At 30.9% G+C, this 22,075-nt stretch overlaps 5 protein-coding genes across 5 annotated transcripts; 3 read left to right on the top strand and 2 right to left on the bottom strand.

Annotated features, from left to right (window-relative positions):
- Window positions 1-1,000: 1,000 nt before the first annotated feature.
- OCT59_010554 (uncharacterized protein) lies at window positions 1,001-1,723 on the bottom strand (the record flags this gene model as incomplete). Its single annotated transcript, XM_066136002.1, has 2 exons — window positions 1,001-1,227; window positions 1,489-1,723. 2 exons carry the CDS (start codon window positions 1,721-1,723, stop codon window positions 1,001-1,003), a joined length of 462 nt encoding a protein of 153 aa, XP_066000680.1.
- Window positions 1,724-4,130: 2,407 nt separating this feature from the next.
- Window positions 4,131-5,151, top strand: OCT59_010553 (uncharacterized protein; the record flags this gene model as incomplete). Its single annotated transcript, XM_066136001.1, has 3 exons — window positions 4,131-4,596; window positions 4,741-4,984; window positions 5,043-5,151. The coding sequence occupies 3 exons, from the start codon at window positions 4,131-4,133 to the stop codon at window positions 5,149-5,151; spliced, it is 819 nt and encodes a 272-aa protein (XP_066000679.1).
- Window positions 5,152-5,368: 217 nt separating this feature from the next.
- On the top strand, window positions 5,369-6,165 carry OCT59_010552 (uncharacterized protein; the record flags this gene model as incomplete). Its single annotated transcript, XM_066136000.1, has 1 exon — window positions 5,369-6,165. The coding sequence occupies one exon, from the start codon at window positions 5,369-5,371 to the stop codon at window positions 6,008-6,010; it is 642 nt and encodes a 213-aa protein (XP_066000678.1). The 3' UTR covers window positions 6,011-6,165.
- Window positions 6,166-11,661: 5,496 nt separating this feature from the next.
- On the bottom strand, window positions 11,662-12,626 carry OCT59_010551 (uncharacterized protein; the record flags this gene model as incomplete). The annotated part of the gene is made up of 3 exons (XM_066135999.1): window positions 11,662-11,781; window positions 11,847-12,029; window positions 12,489-12,626. 3 exons carry the CDS (start codon window positions 12,624-12,626, stop codon window positions 11,662-11,664), a joined length of 441 nt encoding a protein of 146 aa, XP_066000677.1.
- Window positions 12,627-17,595: 4,969 nt separating this feature from the next.
- OCT59_010550 (uncharacterized protein) lies at window positions 17,596-17,811 on the top strand (the record flags this gene model as incomplete). The annotated part of the gene is made up of 1 exon (XM_066135998.1): window positions 17,596-17,811. One exon carries the CDS (start codon window positions 17,596-17,598, stop codon window positions 17,809-17,811), a length of 216 nt encoding a protein of 71 aa, XP_066000676.1.
- Between the last annotated feature and the right edge of the window lie 4,264 nt (window positions 17,812-22,075).

Here is a 22,075-nt window from a genome sequence, read left to right as displayed (position 1 = left end):
TTATTTTTAAAATATAGACTCGACTGGGGTCGAACGCTAAATAAGAATAAACATGATCTAAAAGAACAATAAATTCTAAGCTAATGATAGACCCAACCTCTCGGGAGGAGCCCGAAGGGGTCGTCTTGCCTCTTATTCAATAGAACAATCAGGCATAACCGGGAGTCTAGAAAGTACTATCAAATGAAAAGGAAGAACTAAAAAACAATCTTACCAAAATCCCAAGAAAAAAAAACAAGAAAAATTAATAAAATCCGTATTTTGCTTTCAGCTCTAAGGCTGCCACTTGTCAATACTGTCATAAGTGGAGTGGTTCACACTATTTTAAATTGTTTGATATGTTTACATATATACATGATGACGTAAGGGTAAATTAGACGCCAAAATGTGGAATGTAAAGTATAAAGTAGGAAAAATGTTATAAGACTCATTACATGAAAAATATACATATATAGAAAAAGAAACTAATTTAATTAGAATTAAGACTAGTAAATAGGGAGTCGGGTAGTAACTATTCACTGGTCTTGGTCGTTTATTGTCTTGTGATGTAGACAGAACGGAAGGATTAGTCGTAATATCCCTCTTATTAGGGCAGTATTCCACCGCTTTAGTCTCGTCTGATGTGTATGAAGGGAGTCCAAAGAGATCTGTATGGTATTTGCCCGGAGTACAGGATTTATGAGTGTACGGTTTATTCATAAAGTCATCATAGTCATGATGCTTTTCCATCCATTTCTTCCACTTGTGCTTCTCTTTCTTTTTGGAAGGCATTGGAGGTGGTGGAGGTTGTTTCATCTAATTATAGTACTTTTTAGTCCAGGTCGTGATTTGTCGAGTTGACATAACTCGACGATAATAATGTTTGAGTGTAGTACCCATAGCGTTAGCGTCAGATGAATTTACATCTAAACGGTTGGCTCGACGTATTTCGATACTTGGAGGTAAATCAGGTTCATGGGGTTATATTGTAGATAATAACTACTAGCCAATTTTGTTGGGTCTATAGGGTTATGACCGTAATAAAGAGGGTGGGTTTACCAAGTGGCATTAGGTAATCGCCGAAAGCCGTGATTTCTTCTGCATCCATATAATGGGGGATTGTGTTGGTACCAGAAGGCCTATATGATGTTGAAGGTTGTGAACGAATTATAGGCGTAATACTGGGATTGTCCAGTGAATGGTGAGGTATGTTAAATGTATAATCAACCAGATCGAGTAATAATTTCTCTGTTGAAAAACGTTTGAATTTCAGATGGTGAACAGGTGAATAAATGTGTTGAGATTCATGGAACAGGAAGCGAAAACGTCTCCCTGCTGCGAGTTTGTCCTCTTTCATAATGCGGGATGTAGGGTTGATATTTTTGAACACCCGTGCACAATGTCTCTTGAAGCGGGTTTCCTGTTTACGTTTTGTAGCAGCATTACTGCTAGGGTTGAATTTGAAATTTGAAAGGTGTTTCCTATAAATGTAGGCGCCTGGATGCTTACGCACAAAATTACTACTGTTGGTTGCAAAACATACATTGTATTGAATGCCAAGACGGTTGGAAAAAATTTCATTTTTCCATCGATGTTGCCAAAGGTCGTATAAAAAGTTTGCGTGTGAAGATTTTGAATTTGTAAATCCTGGGTCCCAATCAGGCCTAGGTTTCAGGTGATGATTGATTTCTTTTCTCGAAAATTCAGATTGATGAGCACCACAAGCGCGTCTATTTAAAGACATAATGAAAGGGCTCGGGTTATGATACCGGGTGAGAGAGTTTAACGAACCAGGTGAGTAAGCGTGTTCACAAGGGATGTAAATGCCAAAATGGAAGCGATAGCGCTTATAAGAGAATGAGAAGAAAGTGCGTGTAATGGAATTTTTCAAAGTTCTTTTAGAAGCACGTGACTTGATGAAGTCAATTTGTTCCAATAATTTCCGGCGAATCAAATCAAAATACTTTTGTTGAATACGTCAGGGTAAAACTTTTTGTAAAGTAAAAAAGTGTGTGAGCATTTTACTAATTTGATATTTTGTGTTAGGCAAATAGCTTGTGGATGTGTATCAAATAGGCGTAGAATCCATGTGATAATCATTAGTGTGTAAAAATAAATGAAGATTATTGGTGTCTGAGAAAGGATCAGCAAGCTCAAAAAAGAAACTTTTTGAGCGCCTAAATTCATAAATCTTGTTATAACCGGTTCAGCGTTTTGTCATCACGTGAAATTTTTTCACAGAGACAAGGAAAGTATTTTCATGAGTATTGGACGTATTATTAAACGTTTTTGAGGGAAAAGGTAAAGGTAAAATAGTCTGGTCATTATGAACAGACTGAAGTGGAACAGGTATATCTTCTGTATCCATATCTCTCAGAGGTCAAGGGTAATAAAAGGAGACCTTTCCGTAGAGACCACCGAGTGGTCCTCGCTCCTTAGAAAAAACTATAAGTGTTTGTAAAAAAAGTATATTACTGCGGTTTTTTTTAAAAAAAATGGAAAGGGGAGAGAGTTTTTTTTTCGTATATGTCGTAAATAATGCCGTAACTGTAATAAAATGCCGTAATTAATTATGATCACGTGACTTGAATAATACCAAATGATCGGCAAAAAGATCTCCTTTTTTAGAACCTTATGTAACCTTGTGTAACCCATTTCTTTGATTTATTGAGGGACAAAATTTCCTTTTTTGGAAATTGGTGTAATGTCACGTGATATAACGCTAAAAAAAGTTGACCGGGCATTACGAACGGCTGAAATTAAGTTTAGTCTTATTTATTTACGGCATATTACACTACGGCATTACGGCGTCAAGTTAAATTACGGCATTACGGCATTACGGCAATTACAGTTTACGGTTTTTAATTACGGTGATTACGGCACGTGCCGTAACCGTAATAATAATTTCGATGGCAACTATAACCAACACTAATCTACTCTCGAACATCGGCTTTTAGAAATGTTGTGTGTCAAAAGTTTTAGGCTTGGAATGTTGTCTTGGATATATTAAAATAATAAAATTCAGGGGTGACGGTAGTGGGACAGTTTGGTAATACGAAATTATATTGTGTAACCAACCAGTTTGAACCCCCACACCCCTAGACAGTATCACATGGTAATAGATCACATGATCTATATAAGTGATGTCCGAGACCCGGAAAAATTCCGATATCAAATCATCACGATAACAGTAAAAATTCCGATTTATTCCGATATAAATTTTACTAATCATTATAGTTATTTATTGCTATTTTGATTATTAAAGTACATAATAGTAAGGAATTTAAGTGATTCTGGATTTAAATTTTGTCTATCATCTAAAATTTTATTATACGCGGAAAAACTTCTTTCTACTGCGCAGGAAGAGATTGGTAACCAAATATAATTTCGCGCAATTTTTTCTAAAAGAGGAAGCTGTAATGAAACTTTATCCCAAAAAGTTGATACTATGATCACAAAAACGGCACATAAGTTTTCCATTATCTGCAAAAAAATAACTTCAAAAATTTGATGAATATTTTTCTCTCTTCAGAAAATTCTTGCGCACGTGAAAAAGCAGTAACCGTGACATTTTAACATTAAAAAAATTTTTTCGGAGACATTAAATTTATTCCGATGATCTGCATTTATGATTGGCTAATTGTCACGTGTCGGAATAAAATTATCAAAATTCACTAAAATTCCGTTTTATTCCATTATGCAGCAAAAATTCCGTTTTATTCTTTTATTATAATAATGGAATATTTCCGGGTCTCTGATATGCGATGAATAAATTTACTCTAAAAATAATTATTATAATTTCCTGAATAGCTCGTGAAAGATGATAAAAAAACAATTACCTTGATTCTTATTGTTTATTTAATGATTGAGCCCTAAAAATAGTTAAAAATTTCAGTCAGATTAAAAATATTTGATATCATGTTGTGATTCGATTTTAAAAGTTTGTTTTTTTTTGTCTTAAAATTTTTTATAATTTTTTAGTGTGATTTCGTGTAAATAACTTTTTTAACTAGAGCAGCTAGAACAAAATAATGCCATAATTCGATTCTTTGACTTTATTTTCCAAAAATCTCAAAGATTGGAAAAATCTCCAATTTTACACGTGTAACATTAATTTTTTGAATTTTGTAGTTTAACATCACGTTTATAGTATGGAAAAATCAAAGTCTAAACCTACTCCATCTAAATCTAAGTTTTCTACAAGCATTCCAACTAAGAAGTCTACTTCGTCTGCTACGTCTGCTTCGCTTGCTACGTCTACTTTGTTTACTACGCCTAAACATCTTACAAGGATCACACTTAATTGTCTAGTTTACCGTGAACCTCCGAGTTGTTATTTCCAAATTACAGCAAAAAATGAGACGACAGATACTGAACTTAAGGAGTTAATTAAAAAATGCAACGAGCCAGATTTCAATACAATTGCAACAAGGAGACTTTTACTATGGATTGTTAATGTCCCCCTCGAATCGGAACTTCTCGATGACGTTAATGTAAACATCGCGGATACGCTAAATGGTCGAAAGTTTCTACCTCCAAGCAGAGTTGGAACATTTTTTAAAACGCAACCTCCTGAAGGTGTTTTACATATTATCGTTGAGTCACCTCTATCTACCGGTAAGTGGATAATAGATTTCATGGAATATTACGTTAATGTTGATTATACGAAAAAGTTGCCAATATCAAAATAATGATCATACGCTTATAATGACATTCGTAATGCTTTATTGACTTGTGCTCCTAATATGTTTTAACGTAAAGTTGAGGTAATGAGACGGGAGTTTGAGAAATTCACAGTAGCACAGAATAATTTTCTCGACAATGTAACCAAAGCACAAAATGGTATGATCGAAGCGCTCGCTGAATCGAATCGACAACAGAAAGAGACGTTCACAAATATGACCCAAGCGCTCACTGCATCGAATCGACAACAGAATGAGATGTTCACAAATATGACCCAAGCGCTCACTGACTCGAACCAACAAGTCACTAAAGTTGTTGAAAGGTAATAGATTTCTTGGATCTATCCTATCTTTTTTTCCAGCTTCTTATTTTTTTTTTAGTTTCAGGCCAACAAAAAAAACCTACTGTATCTCTTTCAAAGATGACGCAAGCGCATTTGGACACACTGCTCGATCTCTTCCAACTTTCTATAATTGCACTCGACATTGAGGATGTCAGAACGGTTCTGGCAGAAAGTAGCGCAAAGGGATACGATTGGGACCGAAAAAAAATTGAAAATCAACAAGCAGATGACATCATTGAGGATGAAGTTGTTACTAAGGAAGGATACATTTCTTACTTAAAGGAAAACATCAAAATTTCCGATAAAAGTGATTTTTATGACGTTAAATCCAAAAAGTCGCTTTTGTCAGTAAAATATGACGAGATGCCCTTCGAAATAAGTGGGACCACAGATGTGGTGATTGCAAAGAAAAGCAATGCAAATGCTCATACTTTGTCCCATGGAATTCAGGCCGGAATCGAATTGAAGAAGCAAATCAAAGATATAGATATTCCTCAAGCCATTGGACAACTTCTCACGGCAAATATTCGCTCAAACGAAGCTGTATTCATAGTTCTTACCAATTTGAACGAGGAATGGATTTTTTTCTGGTTGAAAGATGTGGAAGGTAAATTAAATATTATGCAGTTTCGAGTCAATATTAATATTGCAATCCCCATTATTGAGCGTGCATTTAGTCAATATGATGATTCTCTACTTGCATCACGAAAATCCTTTAACTTCCGTCAATATATGCGTGTAGGCGATGTAAGTAAAGTAAGAATTGAGGAAGAAAAAACTAAAGAATCTATGGACGACAATCATGGGCTAGAATTATTTCTAAATAGATCTAAGGTTCACCTTGAGTTTAAAGATGATGTCGCAAATATGGAGGATGCATATGATGTGATGACTGAAGAAGAAATATGCGACTGGAAAATAAGACGAGTAATAAGGCTTTTGGGAGAAACACCTTACTTTCAATCATTTAAATCAAATAATAATTACGTGGATATGTATTCATAATTGGTTGGTGGATTTGAATGTAAAATTCATCACATGTATATTGTAATAATTGCACAGTATGAAATTATTGAAAAAAAAGAATAATATTTACAAAAAGAAAATTAATATTCAATAATAAAAGTATAAACCATTATGTAATAAAGTATTAATAAAGTATGTATTTGCGAGCTTTTATTTTTTAACTCATGTATTTAAAATGTAAGAATAAAATAATGACTGTGTGTTGAATAAAAATAATTTATCGAACGCGAAAAGAATAAATGTAATACATGCAGATGGTGTGTGATGGTAATAAATTTTTGATTTTTGTTATCGAAAAATAATTATCGAAAAATAATTCTATCAAGCATGATGGAAGTCCTATGATGTCTATTGTTACACAAACTATTTACAATAATATATATATATGATTTACGATGGTCATATTACTAGGGATGTTAACAGTTTATGATTGGATGGTTCGAACCGCAGTTTGATCATAGGACCGGTTTCAGTTCAGTTCAAACGTCAAACCAAACCGAGACCGAACTGATAGAAACCGGTTTAGTGAACCGGTTTTAGATCGGTTCAATTAACGGTTACGTGTATCTGCACGCGTAACTTTTTACAATAAAAGAATAACGGATTTTACATTCTTACATTTTTTTATATCACCTTGCATTATTACAACTATGTCGGGAGTTTTTGAAAATGACGATAATAATTTATCAGATGATTCCTTAGCATCTGATGATGAAAGAATTATAAATAAGAAATTGTCAGCAGATGTTTGGGAGTTTTTTCAAAAAATTCAAGATGAGGAAAGTTGGTTAATTACAAACTATAAGTGTATTTTGTGTGCAAAACTTTATTCACCTGGTAATCCAACATCTACACTTCGACGTCATTTAACTAAAAAACATCCATCACATTATAAAAAACCTGAAACCCGCCAAACTACTTTACGTTTTAAACCTTACTCTCCATCAAAATCTAAACCTATCACAGATTCTTTGGTTGATTTTGTTGCAACTGATTTGCAACCTTTTACCATTGTTGAAAATCCTGAATTCAAATTATTAATTAATAAATTGAATCCCCACTATATTTTACCTTGCAGACAAACCTTAAAGGAAAAATTCATAGAAAATTATAAAATGAGAAAAATGTGTTAATTAATGAAGTCTCACAAATTAACTCAAAAATCTCTCTTACTACTGATATTTGGACTTCAGAAATCTCAAAAGATTGTTATCTTGGAGTAACAATGCATTATATTAACAACAATTGGGAATTAAAAAATCTTTTACTTGATTTAATTCCTGTAAATGGTTCTCATACAGCTGGGTTAATTACTAGCAAGCTTTTACAAATTCTTGAAGAGTTTAGTATCAGTAATAATATTCTTGCATTAACTACAGACAATGGAAGCAACATGATAGCATGTGGTAATCAACTAGCAACTGAATTAGATCAGGAGTTTAATAATATGGCTTTTACTCATTACAGATGTGCTGCACATATTATAAATTTAGCAGTAAAAGCAGGAATGAGTCATGTTGGAAATGAAATCAAAAAACTTCGTCAATTTGTTGTTAAAATCAAGAATTCACCATTATTTTTGGATAAATTATCAGAAATTTGTACCCTTAAAAAAGTTAAATTTCTTAAACCAATTTTAGATATAGACATTCGCTGGAATTCCACATATTTTATGATTAATAGACAAATCTTAATGCAGGGTGTTTCAGAATTACTTGCAACAACAAATGTTGAAGAACTTGGAGATTTATTTCCAACAATATCTGAATGGCGACATATTAAGGTATTTTTTATTTTATAAATTATTATTTATTTTATTTTATAATTATATATTTATTAATTATTATTTTTTTTTTACAGGAATTAGCAAAGGTATTAGAACCTATGTATGAAGCAACCAATTTATTATCATCATCAAAAAATCCTACACAAGGTGATATAAGATTGGTTTTTAATGGAATGTTTAAAAAATTGGATCATTATCAAAGAGGAAATCACCATACACAAAAGGCAATAGCATCAGCAATTTGTAATAAATTGAAAGCCTATTGGGACAAATATTTGAATCAATCTTCCATTACTTCTTCAATATTAGATCCACGCTACAAAACCACATTATTTAGTCATAATGATATAACTGAAATTATTAGTAAATTACAAGAATTATATTTGTCATATTTACCCTTAAATAATCAAACCATACCATCAGCACCAGCACGATCATCTCGTGATTATTTTCTTAATTTACTTAATCCAAATAATATTCGTCAAGAAGTATCGCATGATGAATTAGATCGATACTTAAATTCTCCAGTAGATAGTAATACAGGTTCTTTAATTTGGTGGAAAACTTATGAAAAGGATTACCCAGTACTATCTCAAATAGCTAAGGATTATTTAACAATCCAAGCAACGTCGGTTCCATCAGAAAGGGCATTTTCAATTTCGGGATTAACTATTTCAAAAACTAGAAATAGGTTAGATCCCGAAACGGCAAGGGCAATTATATGCATGAAAAATTGGATATCAGAAAAAGAAAGAATGGAAAATTAAATCAATACTTGCAATATGTCTTTTTTTTTTCCTTTTTTTTACATTATATGAAATTTTGTTGGTAATTTTTTTTCTTATAATAAAAAATTTTTTGACGATATACGATATATTTAAATTCATGATCTGCATTACACAATTTTGTATAAAATACTATAAATATCCGGTCTAAACTTCGGTCTAAACTTCAGTCCAAACTTCGGTTCAAACTCTGGTTCTAAACCTATAACGGTTCGGTTTTGTACTCAAACCACCAGTTTTTGGACCGAAAACCGGATGGACCGAACCGTTAACATCCCTACATATTACATCACATGAGAGACGCGTCTGTTTGCCATGAAATTTTACAAGAACGTTTCTTCAATACTACTCTAACGTAACAAGAAACTGATCTCTAATGATCTCTATTCTTGCGAAAGTTACCTTAGACTAGGGATGTTAACAGTTTATGATTGGATGGTTCGAACCGCAGTTTGATCATAGGACCGGTTTCAGTTCAGTTCAAACGTCAAACCAAACCGAGACCGAACCGATAGAAACCGGTTTAGTGAACCGGTTTTAGATCGGTTCAATTAACGGTTACGTGTATCTGCACGCGTAACTTTTTACAATAAAAGAATAACGGATTTTACATTCTTACATTTTTTTATATCACCTTGCATTATTACAACTATGTCGGGAGTTTTTGAAAATGACGATAATAATTTATCAGATGATTCCTTAGCATCTGATGATGAAAGAATTATAAATAAGAAATTGTCAGCAGATGTTTGGGAGTTTTTTCAAAAAATTCAAGATGAGGAAAGTTGGTTAATTACAAACTATAAGTGTATTTTGTGTGCAAAACTTTATTCACCTGGTAATCCAACATCTACACTTCGACGTCATTTAACTAAAAAACATCCATCACATTATAAAAAACCTGAAACCCGCCAAACTACTTTACGTTTTAAACCTTACTCTCCATCAAAATCTAAACCTATCACAGATTCTTTGGTTGATTTTGTTGCAACTGATTTGCAACCTTTTACCATTGTTGAAAATCCTGAATTCAAATTATTAATTAATAAATTGAATCCCCACTATATTTTACCTTGCAGACAAACCTTAAAGGAAAAATTCATAGAAAATTATAAAATGAGAAAAAATGTGTTAATTAATGAAGTCTCACAAATTAACTCAAAAATCTCTCTTACTACTGATATTTGGACTTCAGAAATCTCAAAAGATTGTTATCTTGGAGTAACAATGCATTATATTAACAACAATTGGGAATTAAAAAATCTTTTACTTGATTTAATTCCTGTAAATGGTTCTCATACAGCTGGGTTAATTACTAGCAAGCTTTTACAAATTCTTGAAGAGTTTAGTATCAGTAATAATATTCTTGCATTAACTACAGACAATGGAAGCAACATGATAGCATGTGGTAATCAACTAGCAACTGAATTAGATCAGGAGTTTAATAATATGGCTTTTACTCATTACAGATGTGCTGCACATATTATAAATTTAGCAGTAAAAGCAGGAATGAGTCATGTTGGAAATGAAATCAAAAAACTTCGTCAATTTGTTGTTAAAATCAAGAATTCACCATTATTTTTGGATAAATTATCAGAAATTTGTACCCTTAAAAAAGTTAAATTTCTTAAACCAATTTTAGATATAGACATTCGCTGGAATTCCACATATTTTATGATTAATAGACAAATCTTAATGCAGGGTGTTTCAGAATTACTTGCAACAACAAATGTTGAAGAACTTGGAGATTTATTTCCAACAATATCTGAATGGCGACATATTAAGGTATTTTTTATTTTATAAATTATTATTTATTTTATTTTATAATTATATATTTATTAATTATTATTTTTTTTTACAGGAATTAGCAAAGGTATTAGAACCTATGTATGAAGCAACCAATTTATTATCATCATCAAAAAATCCTACACAAGGTGATATAAGATTGGTTTTTAATGGAATGTTTAAAAAATTGGATCATTATCAAAGAGGAAATCACCATACACAAAAGGCAATAGCATCAGCAATTTGTAATAAATTGAAAGCCTATTGGGACAAATATTTGAATCAATCTTCCATTACTTCTTCAATATTAGATCCACGCTACAAAACCACATTATTTAGTCATAATGATATAACTGAAATTATTAGTAAATTACAAGAATTATATTTGTCATATTTACCCTTAAATAATCAAACCATACCATCAGCACCAGCACGATCATCTCGTGATTATTTTCTTAATTTACTTAATCCAAATAATATTCGTCAAGAAGTATCGCATGATGAATTAGATCGATACTTAAATTCTCCAGTAGATAGTAATACAGGTTCTTTAATTTGGTGGAAAACTTATGAAAAGGATTACCCAGTACTATCTCAAATAGCTAAGGATTATTTAACAATCCAAGCAACGTCGGTTCCATCAGAAAGGGCATTTTCAATTTCGGGATTAACTATTTCAAAAACTAGAAATAGGTTAGATCCTGAAACGGCAAGGGCAATTATATGCATGAAAAATTGGATATCAGAAAAAGAAAGAATGGAAAATTAAATCAATACTTGCAATATGTCTTTTTTTTTTTCCTTTTTTTTTACATTATATGAAATTTTGTTGGTAATTTTTTTTCTTATAATAAAAAATTTTTTGACGATATACGATATATTTAAATTCATGATCTGCATTACACAATTTTGTATAAAATACTATAAATATCCGGTCTAAACTTCGGTCTAAACTTCAGTCCAAACTTCGGTTCAAACTCTGGTTCTAAACCTATAACGGTTCGGTTTTGTACTCAAACCACCAGTTTTTGGACCGAAAACCGGATGGACCGAACCGTTAACATCCCTACCTTAGACACGAATTTTAGCCTATTGTATTATATATAATTTATATAATAATGTTAATATATATGTAACTGGTTATGTGACTGTCGTAACTGTATGTATAAAGGTTAATTTAAAAAAGAGCAATATCTTTATTATTGTTATTGTTATTGTTATTTAATGAGGGAAAAATTTTATTACATTTCTAATTTATTTTACATTATTCATTATTACCAGTAATTTATATTGTTAATTGCTAGTGCTAATGCGACAGATATATCTGTCTGTTCACATTCTGTCTCCTCCGTCCCTTCTTCCTCGTCTTCGATAATTTCATCATCTAGATCATCCTGTGTAAGCATATCTGTTCCTTTTTCAATTCTTTTTAAAAATGCATTTACATTTTCATAGATACCGTTTTTATAAAAATTTTCACAATAAACACATAGCAAGCTGAATGATATCCATGGCCACAAACAAGTACTACACTATCATCATTCATTTGAAGTTTACAATAGTCACATAATCCTAGTTGTGGTGGATGTGATGTGCTGTATGCTGTTGGTAAATGGCGCATCCATTGCTGTATACTGGAATACTATTGTTTTGATTGCAAAATATATTATGAAAGTATTTTAACAGAAAAAGACTTGTTTTATCTGATAGAAAATTGAGTTTAGATGAGCTGTATGGATAATGACGAGTTTTACAATATGTATCTTTAAATATTGGATCGTGATCCGCTATTTATTATTAAAACAAAATATGTTAATTTTGAATTTTACAATTATTACATATTGGTATTTACCAATAACATAGGTCTGTTTTTTAATGTTTTTGACAGTTGCATTTGATGATGTATTTGCTCTTATTCAACTATGAGCGTTTTCAACATAATAATCATTAAAACATGATAGGTATTTTTCAATCGCATCAGCAAATGGATGATGGGTATCTTGCCAATAGAATAGATCTGATAAGAATACAAGAGGAGCTTTATTGTAATTTTTTCTTTTCCATCATAATGCAAAGGTCCAGATGACCAGATGTGAAATACAGTTTCAACATATTTTTCAAATGAACCAGATCTAAATAAAATTGCATAAACATCAAGTATAGGGGGAATTAAATTATCCAATAAATCAATTGCTATTCGATATTCAACATCCTTGCATGTTGAATCAAATTTTTGCATAATTTTATTTTTAATTCTAAGCCAATCACTTCGTGTAAGTTCTAGGAGAAGGTTAATTTGCCATGGTTTAGGTTTTTTGGCTAATTTTTTATGTTCACCAAATACAAATGAAACATTTGTTCAAAAAAAAATAATAAATTATCATAACATGTTCTCTACTATTAAGAGAAAGATGAAGTGGTCCTAACATTGATATAAATGATTTAATTTCTTGTAGAATAGCAAATTGTAATCCTAATATATGCAAATGTGTTAATGCTTTTCTAATAAACAGTTATCCAGGCCAATCTGCAACAATTGGTGCAACTTGGTTTTTTAAATGCTTTGTTTTTTTATTTATAGCTAAAATTATTTGTAATGCTTTTAAATAATCCTGCATTGAATGCAAATTCTGTTTTTTAAGACCAATTAATTGTAACCTGTTCATTGATCTCTCTTCTTTTCATTTTGCAATAGCATTATCATAAATATAAACTGTTAAAAGTTCAATACGATCAAAAGTATTAATACCTTGATGTTCTTGAAAATTTGTATATAAAACATCAAATATCCCAGTATAATTGTTGAGTAAATACCAACAAATCCTTGGAGCTTCAATATTATTTGGATTGTAAATAAATATACTATCAAATGTAAGTGGTACTGCAGAACATTTTACAACGGGTTTTGTGACAAGTAGTGAAATGTTTTGCCACTAATATTGATACTATATTTGGCCTTCTTTTTTCATGAATGGCATAGTAATCAACTAATCATCTACATTGTAAATGTGTAAGCAATTCCTCTAATATTAAAAAAAAAAATTTAATTATTATATTTCTAAAACTTTTTTTATTAAAAATCAAAGCTTACCTTTTCTGAAAAGTGATTTTCAATTTTAAGTGTATGGTTTGAATTTTTTTTTGAAAATCTGCAATTGTCTTGCCACATGCTAAAAATCCAAGATTTGACATTATATCAATAGCTTCCCATGTAGTTCCTGATGCTGCTAGATATAACCTGATTTCTAGTTTGAACTGGTTGACAAATTTGTTATGTAAACCAGCAATTATATAACATAATACTACAATTAATTTTTTAGCCTTCAATTTATTATGAGCTAATCGATTTCTTGAAATAATTGTATTTACTATTAAAAGAAAGAATTCTTTAAGTTCAGGATTTGCTTCCTCAATCATATGCTAAAATTGTGTTAGATCTAATTTCAAATTAGAAGACTTCTGACATTACTTATTATATAACACACTTATTAGAATTTTTACATTTGATGCAAATATTAGATCAATTATTAAGTGATTTAAGGCTAAATAAATAAATTATTATAAAATTAGATTATTTTTGCATTATTTTTAGTTTAATGCCATATATATTACCTCCTTCTCTAGTTTCTTCAATATGTTTAACACTTTTCCTACTACATTCTATATTACATTCCTAGTTTTTTGTTTTTTTCACTTATATTGTCCACAGTTAGGTTCCATAAAACCCAAACATTACTAAAACAACTCAGATCCTATATAACTAAAATTTCAAAATGCGATATCTCAGTCAATATTATACCTATGAAGACGAATTATGTATCAAAATGTTCGTCTCGATGAGATGAATCTAACAAGCTAAAGATCATTAAAATCCAATCACTGGATCCCGAGATAGCAAAATTTGAAGCTAAAATCTATATATAACTTTATACATTTGGAACAGAAATTAATTATAAGGTTTATACAATTCAGATCTGAGTTTTTTTAGTAATGTTCGGGGTCCTAGTTTCACTATACTTAAGGTTGCTTGTCTAAACCTCTTCAAAATCCTACAATTAGTTTTATCAAAATTTTACTATAGATTTATTATAGTTTCGGCAGAGTTTCAGCAGTTTTGGCATTTATAATAAGTTTTGGCAATTTCGCCTTTCTTCAAAGTTTCGCCAGTTTTTTAATATAACTTTAATATAGTTTCAGCAGAATTTCGCTTTTTGGCAAAACGCCATCTTGCCTAAACCCCTAAGTTTTGGCAAGCAACCTTAACTATACTACAATAATATGAATGATAAAGTTGCTTTTCTACTTCAAGATAAGGATACATTTCTAGTAAAGCTGTCGTCCAAAATTATTTCCTAATTCTGAAATAATTTTGGCTAGAATTTTGTTTCTGAAACTAATTCTGAAATCCCAAAATTCTTCTGAAATCCTGAAATCCTTCTGAAACTCTCAAAATTATCTGATCCTAATTCTGAAATAATTTCAGCCAGAATTTTATTTCTGAAACTAATTCCAAAATCCTAAAATTCTTCTGAAATCCTGAAATCTTTCTGAAAATTATTTAAAACTCCTATTAATAACACTAGTCGAAATAATCCAATTCAGCCAGATTTCGTATAGGTAAATTTGGCCCAAATTATAGCTGAAATTCGGCCAAAGTTAGACGAATCTTTTAACCGAAAGTTTATAAAATCACATGACTTTATAAATTTGCTAAAACTTTATCTGTATTCTAATTCCATAATTCTGGCTTCGTAATGATTTTTCTGATATGTGTAAGTTAATGGTGCCGCCCGAAATTATTTTCAGATTCTGAAATGTTTCGGGTTTTTGGTTCATTCCTGAAATTCTTTCTGAAATTCCGAAATCTACTCGAAATTCCCGAAATATGACAAAATCTCCAATCATTTTATTTATCACTATTTTTGTTTAAAAATACTTTTTTTTATAATAAATTACGTAAAAAATTAATTATGCCCATATTAGGTAGATGTCTAGATGATTAGTCATCAGATTAGATTTTTAGTGAACTTTTTTTTTATTTCGATTTTAAATTTTTTTTTTCCTTTACAACCGATAAGTATGCCACTTAACAAAACCAATAAAAAAACTAGACAAATAGAACCCGAACAAACTTTAAAAGTAAAGTTAGACGTCCACAAGACTCAGTGTGGGAACATTTTATCAAAACTCCCTTATTAACTGCTGGCCACTTTACAGCTGAATGCCTTTATTGTGAAAAAAAGTGGACACGCGGACGACCACAAGAACTTCAGGTTTATCTCGCCAAAGATTGTCTTAACGTTGATGAGAAAACAAGGAGAGAGTATATTCAAAAAATCCTGCAATTATATAATGATGATGACACAGAAGATAATAAACGCTTTCGAATTGAACAATTAAACATTACTGATTTTTGGGATGTTGATCAAAATAGTGTTGAACCATTATCAAAGCAGAAACAGGAAGCAATTGACCAATGTTTACTTAAAGCATTTGTATGCTGCAGTACTCCTTTCGCAGTTGTTGAAAATCCATTTTTTGTAGATTTGATTAGAAAACTTCAACCCGGTTACAAGTTACCTTCTCGTGAAAAATTGGCAGGAATCATGTTTTCTCATGCAGTAGTAAGAATTGAAGATCAAGTAAACTCTATTCTTGGAAAGGCAATGAATTTAACATTAGGTAATTAATTTTTTTAAAAAATTTCATACAACATCATATTTATAAAAACTTACCATTCTTTACTTTTTAATTTTAGGCTTAGACGGATGGACGAACCCATCAGGTCACTCAATTTATAATTTCATAATAATGACTCATGATCGGCGCAAATTCTTATATCGACTTCAAGATTTTTCAATCATAAAACATACGGCCCAAAATTTAGCAAGTGAAATCGAAGATGTACTTCAAAAAATTGGACCCGATAAATTTGCAGCAGTTATAACGGACAACGCTGCAAATTGTGCTCTTGCTCGAAGTATTATAAGTGAAAAATACCCATTTATTGTTAACACTCGTTGCATTGCACATTGTGTGAATTTAATCACTAAAGATGTACTTGGTAAGTTCTTGTCAATTTTTTTGAACTATTTTATTAATTTGCTAAATATTCTTGTTATTAATAATTAAATATTAATTATATCATTTAAAAAAAAATAGAACACAATTTTCTGAAAAAAGTTTTAAAATCATGTAACAAAATAGTAAAATTTTTTAACAAATCTCACCAAGGAAAGGCTTTATTGGTAAAGTACGCTAAAAATTTTAATATTGAAGGCGGAGGACTTAAAACTTGGGTTGAAACGTGATGGACGACAATGTTTGATGCTGCAGATTCTGTTTTACATCTAAAACTGGCATTAGAAAAGGTAATTAAGAATATTAATTTATCTTTCATTAATTTGCAAAAAGAATTAAAATATTTTAAAACAAATTAATAGGTCGCAGATGATCATAAGGATGTTGTTAAAGTAAATATAGTAAAAATAATTACCTCTCGTGGATTTTTCCATGACGTTAACGTGGTATTAAAAGTATTAGAGCTGCTAAAAAAGACCATTTTGTCTGTTGAAGCGTCTAATACTACTTTTGCCGATTGTTTTATTGCATTAATTCGTCTAGCAAGTACTATTAAGAAGATTCCAGTTGAACGAGGTTTAGTTAATTTTCAAAATCATGTAATAAACTCTATCAATAAACGTTGGGAATCTTTTAATGTTATGCCATATATATTAGTATACTTCCTTCATCCTGGTTATCGAGGTAAATATTTAATATTATTAAATATTGAAGGTAAACATAATTTTTTTTTTAAAAAAAAATATTTATTATTAGGTAATGGATTAAAGAATATGTGGACGAAAATTTCAGAGTATGCGCAAAAGTTATGGGAAAATATGGGATATAATATTGACGACCAAGAAATATTAATTACTTAAATGCTGAATTTTAAAGCCAAACAAGGTACTTATTCAACGGCATTTGTTAAAAATCGGGTTACACCTTGTATATGGTGGATGTCATGTGAAGATCAACCTCCTTTTTTGAGAGATCTGGCGTTAAAAGTATTTGCAGTGATACCGCATAGCGCTTCATGCGAAAGAATGTTTTCCGTATTCAGATAGTTATACGGAAAAAAAAGGACGACTTTGGATACTAATACGATTGAGTCAATAGCCAAAGTTTGACACTTTTATCAAAATAATATGCATTTAGCTGAATCTAATTCAAGACAAAATAATGATGATATTCAAAAATTAATTGATGAATCAGCATTTTTTGAAATTGAAAATGATAATGATGATCATGAAGGTGAAGGTGGTTATGAAGAATATTTTGAAGAAGTTGAAATTCCAAAGCATAATGTATATATATTAATCGAAGAATATGTTGATTTAGCAATTTTGGAAAATGATGAATAAATTGATAAATGTAATTTATCATGATAAATTTCAAATAAAATAAAGCTTTATTCTGTAAAAATCATAAAGTCAGTAAATTATTAATTATTTAATTATAAAACAGTTTTAATAATTTCGGGTAATATCGGTAATTTAGGATAATTTCAGCAGTTTCGGGATTGACCAATTTTCCGAAACTAGTTTTAACATTTTGGTTTCGTCAGGTAACCGAAACTTCCTAGTTTCAGGCGGCACCATTATGTGTAACTTCATTTTAAGCTTATGTTTACTTTGTATATAAAGATGCATAATTTTCTTATATATTATATACATTATACAAAGTGAAAATAAGCTTAAAATGAAGTTACATATATTAGAAAGATCGTTACAGAGCCAGAATTATAGAATTAAAATACAGATAAAATTTTAGCAAATTTATAAAGTCATATGATTTTATAATAGGCCAATCAGAAGTTTTGGACAATTTTGGGAATTTCAGAAAAATTTCAGAATTTCAAAAGAATTTTGGGATTTTGGAATTAGTTTCAAAAATAAAATTCTGGCCAAAATTATTTCAGAATTAGAAAATAATTTGGATGGCAATTTTACTAGAAATATATCCGTATCTTAAAGTAAAAAAGCAACTTTGTCATTCACATTATTGTAGTATGGTGAAATCTAACTGTGGACAATATAAGCGAAAAAGAACAAAAAATCAGGAATGTAGTATATAATGTAGTAGGAAAAAAGTTAAACATATTGAAAAAACTAGGGAAAGGAGGTAATATATTTGGTATTAAACTAAAAATAATGTAAAAATAATTTAATTTTTATAATAATTTATTTATTTAGCTTTAATAATTGATTTAATATTTGCATCAAATGTAAAAATTCTAATAAGTGTGTTGTATAATAAGCAATGTCGGGAGTCTTCTAATTTGAAATTGAATCCAATACAATTTTATCATATGATTGAAGAAGCAAATTCTGAACTTAGAAAATTCTTTTTTTTAATGGTAAATACAATTATTTCAAGAAATCGATCAACTCATAATAAATTAAAGGCTAAAAAATTAATTGTAGTATTATGTAAGGTTGCTTGTTTAAACCTCTCCAAAATTCTACGATTAGTTTCTCCAAGATTTTACTATAGTTTTATTATAGTTTTGGCAAGGTTTTGGCAGTTTCAGTATTTATAATAAGTTTTGTTAGGTTTCACTTTTCTCCAGAATTTCGCTAACTTTTTAATAAGACTTTCATATAGTTTTGATAAAGTTTTGCTATTTTGGCATTTCGCCAACTTGCTAAAACCCTTTAGTTTCTCCAGCAATCTTAGTATTATGTTATATAATTACAACCATAAGTCAAATTATATCTAAGGTTGCCTGCTGAAACTAAAAAGGAAATTCTGAGAGGTTTTTTTTTTTTTTCCTAGTTCATTAGATGTTATAGCCATCATACGACTAAGTAGTAAACCCCCTAGGGGGACAGAGCCGCATACCAAACTATAACGACCCAAAGAAGGTACTTTTAAACCAACCCCAAGCACTAAGAATTCTTTTCTTTCAGTAGCCCCACAAAGTTAAACTAGGCTTCTATATTTTGAAACTCCACCCAGCTGTGAAGACCACCTACATTCGAGAAATTTATGATGCAACAGACGACCATTTAAATACCCTTCCATAACCCTATATTAGGTAAGCAGGTTTACTCAAGACCACTACAGCCTCACGATTCTTACATACCAGGACTACAGTTGTATTATCCTCCAGTAGTATGGCAAGTGAATCTGCATTAAATGACCGTACCATCATGCGAGTGAGTAGTGACTACTAGGACAGGAAGACAGTAGAGGGTGCAGGATCATTTTACTAAAGGGTTAACTTACCTCAAGAATCACCACCAACACGTCAAATTCACCAAGGGAATCGAACCCAACCTCTGAACCTTATACACCAATCGGATCAGCGAACATCATGGTTGACCTAAACCTAACAGAAAGTAAACTACCACAAAGACATTGCACCCATGACTATCACCATCTATGAGAACTATCTAGCACTAACGGCGAGCCTACAATGGTATCGTAGAGTATTGTCAAAGACAAGCTCACACTGATTAGTATGTGTACGTAACGAGGTACCGTATACCTCATAGATACCCCAGCAGTATCGAATGATTACATAAAAATTATTGCTAAACTGTTTCCTCGGATATGCCTGGTGCGAAGCACCCTCGAAGAAGGTGATGTTATCAAAAATATGGATATTTTATTTAACATCACTAGTGAATATTGATACACAGTATGTGGAGACCATGAAGTTCTTTCAGGAACTATATAGGGCATGTGTGCTTGATTACTGTTACCGATAAACTGGCGCCATTCCTATTTCTGTGTTGTAATGTATCATATGGAGGATAAATAACAATATGTGAGATAATATTTTGCATTATGTCTATAAAAACTTGATTTTACTATAATAAAGTCTCGTATGTTTTATATTTATGAGGTATGATGGCAAAAAAACATGATAGTTTGTTAAAACAAAATTTTTTTATTGGTGTTGAAGAATTCATCCACATACAAAACTACAGTAACCCAAGGGTTCAAGTAAATATGTTTGACTAAAAACAAATTACGCATTTAGGATTAATTATTTTTAACGTTTTTCTTTTCATATTATCACACGTGTACACTTCCACATATTCAACTTGCGCAGTTTTTCACAGTTAAACATCAGTGTTTCAATTGAAGGGTATGTCTTGCAAAGGCAAATAATGTTCTGTCTGTTATCTGGATCATTATCCCATTATCCCTACGATTGAGAAATTGTAACTTTCAAGCTTGTCGCATCGTTGTGCAAGATAGACAATAGATTCGTCTGTTAATTGACAATTCACAACAGCAATTCTTTGATAGGTTCTCGTCACAACAATATGATAATTGTCCACCAAAAGCTCTTGAACGATAAGCTTTGAAGCAAAATAAGTGATCACAAGTTGTTTGCCGACCATCACGAGTCGTTACGTTCCCTTTACATATAGACTCGATATGGTCATTCTGCAGAAAGAATATTATGTGATAAAGAGTAAGAGAGATAAAAACCACAAAATGGTGGCCTATTGGGACATTGTAATTTGATGAAGAATACTTACCACCAGGGATGTGACTCTGAATATGTAAAATAACCCAAGAAGTTTTTTCCAATCGTATTCTGGTTACTTTTGTGTACGAATTCCCAATCCTGCTTCTCACAACAGGATTACTATGAGAGAGGTTTTGTTACTTGGAGTGAATACCTTATCTTTTCTAATATCTTCGTATTCTGCTACATCCTTCTCAGGTAAGATTCAGGTCCATGTAGTAACATATTCTCTTGACAATTTTCCCAATAATCATATACGAATCACAACTTTAAGAGGAAAAAGTATGCAAAGAGGCTTCAGCCACAGAATATTTAGTAATCGAAACGGGAGAATAGAAACTGACCAAATTGGGTATATTTCGGTTTGATTACGGTATTTTGTATTCTTAATAGAACCAAGTTTATTTTTTAATGATAAATAAAGCATTCGTGAATTACAGGTAAAAAAATTATTACATAACTCTGAATCGCATTTTATAAGAGATACAAAACTGGAATAAATAGTTAGAAGGAAAATTGTCAACCATGTGTCGAATATTTAGAATTCCAAAAGGATAGTTTAAGTTACTCTGTATCGTATATATTATCCCATCCCGAAAATCACACAGTACCATCATAAAAAGAAATGTACTTCACGATGCTTTGCACCAGTCAGAGGCTACTCAAAGGACACACATGATTAACTTAATAAACGATTTACATTACTCTTTATCACAGAACTATCTGAATTTGTTTTTGTATGATATTATATTTAGGTTCGTACAAAAGGTTAATTATTGAGTGAGTTACGCTAATGCTAAATGTTTATCACTTGATCACAACTACGAGACCGTGACCCAAGGTCACAGTTGGCTTGTTAGTTAATTTCTCCATTCACTTGTCTCCATTATTCTACTTGGACTATATACCAACGAAAAGTTAATATAAACAATTACCTAATGCGATACATAATTATATGTTACTGTAAAACAATTTTCTATACATACTCTATATAAAATATTTACGCTGGAATAAGAATAACTACTCGGCTTGTATACCTGATAACTTGTCTTATTTGTCTTTTCACGTAAAAGACTATTTACGACAGAAAAAGAGAATTCTCCCAAATTTATCTGATTAAAGAGCCCATGTCTTCTAAA

The sequence above is a fragment of the Rhizophagus irregularis genome, chromosome 19 (assembly GCF_026210795.1).
Source record: "Rhizophagus irregularis chromosome 19, complete sequence".
In the NCBI taxonomy this organism is placed as follows: domain Eukaryota; kingdom Fungi; phylum Glomeromycota; class Glomeromycetes; order Glomerales; family Glomeraceae; genus Rhizophagus; species Rhizophagus irregularis.
Note: the sequence above shows the minus strand (reverse complement) of the source record. Positions and strands in the feature narration are given on the sequence as shown.